The sequence below is a fragment of the Phytophthora infestans genome, genomic scaffold (assembly GCF_000142945.1).
Source record: "Phytophthora infestans T30-4 supercont1.2 genomic scaffold, whole genome shotgun sequence".
In the NCBI taxonomy this organism is placed as follows: Eukaryota; Oomycota; class Peronosporomycetes; order Peronosporales; family Peronosporaceae; genus Phytophthora; species Phytophthora infestans.
Genome location: NW_003303757.1, coordinates 2,790,800 through 2,795,827, shown reverse-complemented (window position 1 = coordinate 2,795,827; position 5,028 = coordinate 2,790,800). Strand labels below are relative to the sequence as shown.

The window sequence follows — 5,028 nt, the reverse complement described above, 5'->3', positions numbered from 1 at the left end:
TCACGTTGTCGTCGAGCCGCATGAGCTCGTTGAAGTTGTTCCGACTCAACAGGCACCTGTCCGAGCCTGTATCCGCACAGTACTGCAGGTCATACACGTCGTTCAGCGTGATGGTATTCACTCCACCCAGACGCTTCTTAATCCGCTTCATCCTGCTCTTGTCATGGCGAGAGGTATGAAACTTCTTCGGTAATTCCTTCTTCTCCTCTGGAGACGCAGTTGGGCAATTCGACACATAGTGTGGCCCACTGCATTTAAGACATCCGTCTTTTGGTACGAGAGGTCGCTTCTTCTCTGAGTCCTGGTTTACTACAGATCGTGTCGCTCGATTGACATCCCCGCCCTTAGATTCATGTGTGCCACGCTGGCGACGGCCATGCTGGTCACTCAAACTCTTATGATCCTGGAGCTTGGGCACCTTCTCAGACCTAGCGAACCTCTCCTCGTTGCGTGAACGTTTGCGACGGCGAAAGTCGCGATCCTGCTCCAACGCCTTTTCCAAGATCAGGTCATGGAGTTTTAACTCGTCACTACGCGCCTCCGTCGATTGGAAACGAATAGCAGTTTGCACATCTGCTTTGAGCTCACTGGGCGTCAGTGACTCAATAAGCAGTTTACACTTCTCTTTTTGACCGTGCTGACCTTCAAAACAGGTCACTAGACCGTGTTCTTCGATCAGTTCGTTGCAAAGCATGAAGTACTGCAGCACGCGCTCGTTCACGTCTGTTTCAGACATGTTAAGACGCAGCTTCTTACCAAAAAGCATATCTATGTCGGGAAGTGTGTCGTTTATAACACGTTCGACAATCGCCTGAATTTCTGACGTAATTTGGTCATCGGTCACAGCGTTGGGCGCAATTCCGCCCCGGCGGTAGGTACAGAGAGCCTTCAACAGTCTTTCGTCGACGGTACTCTTAATTGTTTCCTTGAGCCGCTCGTAGAGTTCATCATCACCCTTGCTGCGAGCTTTCACGCTCTCTTCATACTCAGCTCGAGCTTTCTTCCACTTGATTAATGCAGAGTGGGACATGGACGACAGTCGGGGCGCGACCACCGGAATGAGCAACGGCACACCAACGGTGCTGATGTCACTGGCCAATGGAGCATCATCTTCAACTGTCTTGCCGCGACGGTCCGGTTTCTTCATCGTGTGAACGTGGGTTCACTAAAGTCGACTTTGTAGTACGTCCACGAGACGAAAACAGTAGACACAGTTAGGGAAGCTGGCACTTCCGAACGTTTAGCCGATTGTATTGCTTACTGAGTAGAAAGCAAAAGGTATAGTGACTAGACTACTCTGTTTACAAAATCCTGTTATCGCTACAGCGAGCAGGACAGCCTCCTGGCACTGCCAGAGGCTCTAGCCTAGTAGTTGCAACTGCAACTGCAAGGACTGCCAGATGCAACTTGCATTCACTCCAAAGTGCAATGAGGGCAAGGCTTTCAACCTGAGCCCCACGCTACAACACCAACAATGCGATCTTCCAGTTTGCTCGAGCAGTAAAGCTTAAAGCTTAGTACAAGCCACGATGTCGAGCAGCAGCATACGTACAGTTTAAGGTGGTAGTTGCCGGTAGACTTTCGAGGATTGTAGACAATAAGATGGCTAGCATACTTCGAACGACAGGCAAAGCTAGCCTCATCCACTGAGACGTTTCGCCCCGGGATCACATGGCGATTGCAGCGTTGTTTTAGCATTGTAATGAGAGGTCGAGTTCTTGTAGCAGGATCGCGCTGCAGCTCTCCACCAGTCGCTTGTCTACGAAAAGCTTTTTTTGCGAATGTGAAGGAACCGCCTCCAATTTATTATCGATGACAGATTAGTAGAGCTGGTTCCAGAAAATATTCTTGCTTCTTCATTGTCAAACCAATAATTACGCATTTCTCCTTTATGTCATATACCACAGGATCTCCCAAGAATTTCGTAAGTTCATCTAGCTTAATCGGTTTTGCAGCTTCAGTCTGATTTATCAATGCGTAATCGTTTAAAAAGGCAATGACTTGCCTCCAAAACGCGATAGGAAGGAAGGCAAAATACGCGAGGATGCTGAGTGAAGAAACAACTTCTTACTGCTTTCTTGCAGCCGAGCCGTCGCTGTTCCGTCACCATCCCCGGAGCCGGGTCTAGCGATGCCGTCGGCGAAAACCTCATACTTGTAATAGCTTCCACTTCAGCAGGGCATAAGTCAATTTGAAGCTCTTTTTGACTTCGGAAGACTGACCACTCGCGATATCCTGCGTCTTCTATTTCTTCGAAGACTTCCGCAAGAGTTAGGATATTCATGTACCTCGGAGCCATGCTATACAGCGCACTCTATGATTCGCCAAATTCAACGCTGTTCTTTTGCATTGCGACGAACCGCCCAACCCCACGCCGAGCGACACTTTCGGAAATCTCATGAACATGATCTTTACTCTGGAGCGCTGTATTTACCCATCGTATCTCGAAGATTGGGGTGGGCACGGACACACCTTCACCGTTCTTTTTGTTCTCGATACTAAAGCAAGCCACCGCCACCACCAGATATGCGGCTCCATCTTCGTCATAGTACGCAGCGCTCATCCAGTCTACTTGGGTAGATGATACAAATGCTACACTCGCGTTTAGAAACGCTTTGGCCGACTCTTGCACTCGAAGCAGCAATTCTTTTCGGGTTGCACCTGTATGGTTCGCTTTCTTTGTCTTGCCACCACGTGTTTTACTCATCAACTTTGTCGTAGTCCGACTGAAGATATGGAAGTGACGAGTGTCATACAAGCTATAGTACAAACAGTCCATTGAAAAGCGATCGTGGAAAAGCCATTCACGTGATCAAGCTTTTGGGTGTTCCGGAGTGATGGCGAGCCGAAGCAAACAAATGAATCGGAGCGAGAAGCGAAGCGTCTCGCTGGCCTCCCAATGACATGGGTGATCGTTCCTTACGCGGTAATGAGTTATTTATACCCCTACTCCTTAGCTAGTGACCCTCGTTCTAATTAAAGAACATTGCATGCGTACAGACACTCCTATTGCTTTTAAGATGCTTGGAAGGCACTGCACAAAGAAGGGTGGTTTCCAAGGTCCCCACGACGTGGTTTAGATGATCGGTATCGCTACGTTCACCCGGGTGGTAATCCGGATGGAGAAAAAGGTTTTGACTTTTTCTTGGGCGAGCAGGCGCTTACAGAATTTTACAATCTTATGTATGGGGAACATGTCACCGACATGGGTGATAAGGAGGCTGGTGGTACACTGACTTTACCTACCGAAGAGCGAGATCTCACTAGACCATCGCGTCAGTACAGCTGTAGTACTTCAAGCTCGATTTCAGGAGGTATCCGAAGTGGAGCCACAGGAGATATCGGCAGACCAATTGGACATAAAAATAGTGACTGATCATTACGGTTTGGTTCGGCAAGTACCTGATAATGCAACAACCGACTGCGAGCCTACTGTGGAAAACATTGGGACTGACCATCACTGATAGTCTCGATTCGTCCCCGGTTTGCGCAGTATGCCAAGAGGTGTGTTCTAGAGCTCGACAGTTCTTAACGTGCTCAGCCTACTTACACCATTTCTGCTCTCACGACGTCTGCATATATCTTCGGCTTCGCGACCAAAACGACCAACCGATAACCGATTTTGGGGAAACGTGTTATTGTACCAAACAATGCTTTGGATCCACAACGACCGCACTCGCAAGCAAGGATGGATGTCCTTCCGATTCCCAGGCGGCGCAGATCTATTTTGTGCAACGCGAAAGCAAGTCTTCAGATAACGGTCAAAGCAGCCAAGAAACGGAACCATCGAATTATAGCTCTCGGACCAAAGGAAATGGTAAGCGTGCAGCACGGCCATACGTAACCCCCAAATAAGCTACAACGACGGCCGAATCTCGACGTGATCCAACAACGACGAAGTTTAAGATAAAAACATGCCTCGATGGGTACACACAGTGGGCTGATTTCTCAACTCGGAGAATTTGAGATCTTGCAGTCTTGAAACTACAGAGTGAGTCGGAGGGAGGGAGACAGGAGGTTGGCATGGCTGATCTCAATCGGCACACCAGCAGCTCTGCCATACACAGCTGTCCGGAAAGACCATACTTCCTTGTCAATGCCGCCGAGCAAGGCGCCTGCATAAACACGGATCGTGAGGTCCACCTTGAAAGCAGTGATGCCGACACAGACGACACGGTGGATAGTCTTAATGTGGAGAGGGGGTTCCCTATGGTAGACAGTGGTACCGACGCGGACGAGTCTGAGGCCTACACCAGCGCGGATAAAGTGTTCCGTTTTGAAAGCACTGGTACCGCCATGGACGACGCGGAGTTAGCGGAGGCTAACAGCATCTCCGGGGGGAGTATCTCGTCTGGCCCTCAGCGGTACCGACACGGACGACAATGAGATCTACAGCAGAGAGGAGAGCAGGCTCCGTCAGATCGACACTGGTGCGGACACGGACGACACTGAAGCCTACAGCAGTGCGGAGGCGCTTCTCGATCTCATCGACAGCCGCGCCGACGCGGACGTGTCGGAGACGTACACCGCAGAAATGGGCGCTCGGGATACTGAACGCGGTGCTTCCAAGCGCGAAAACGAGGTCTTCAGTAGCAGTGAAACCGACGAGAGCCGAAACACAGAAGACGGAACACCAGAGCTATCAGCATAACAGGACGAAGATGACGACTCCTACTATGTTATCGCTGATCCCGCTACACTTTCCATCCAGTTGAGTATTGTGAACGCATGTGAGCTATTTATATCTGTCTTCTTATCGACGTTTTGTATACATAAGAATACGAGGTGAAATAAGATCGAAAAGCATCCAGCAACGCAAAACTATACGGAAAGCCCATGAGTTCTTCGCAGGTGTGCGCCTAGTCTGCACATCCATATATAATTGATTAGCGTCTGACGTTATCCTCGTAGACTTTGGGTAGATTTCGATGGCATCAAGGACATCTGAACTTCCACACCTTGACCAGGGGTTAATGGTAACTCCTAAATCGGTGAAGTTAATATTGTGAAAATATCACCTGTAGACCA

General features: G+C 49.3%; 2 protein-coding genes across 2 annotated transcripts; one reads left to right on the top strand and one right to left on the bottom strand.

Moving 5' to 3' along the window:
* Nucleotides 1-644: 644 nt before the first annotated feature.
* Nucleotides 645-1,147, bottom strand: PITG_01540 (uncharacterized protein; the record flags this gene model as incomplete). Its single annotated transcript, XM_002908144.1, has 2 exons — nt 645-657; nt 702-1,147. 2 exons carry the CDS (start codon nt 1,145-1,147, stop codon nt 645-647), a joined length of 459 nt encoding a protein of 152 aa, XP_002908190.1.
* A 2,058-nt stretch (nt 1,148-3,205) lies between these two features.
* On the top strand, nt 3,206-4,704 carry PITG_01539 (uncharacterized protein; the record flags this gene model as incomplete). Its single annotated transcript, XM_002908143.1, has 4 exons — nt 3,206-3,227; nt 3,468-3,504; nt 4,068-4,364; nt 4,399-4,704. The coding sequence occupies 4 exons, from the start codon at nt 3,206-3,208 to the stop codon at nt 4,649-4,651; spliced, it is 609 nt and encodes a 202-aa protein (XP_002908189.1).
* Nucleotides 4,705-5,028: the final 324 nt, after the last annotated feature.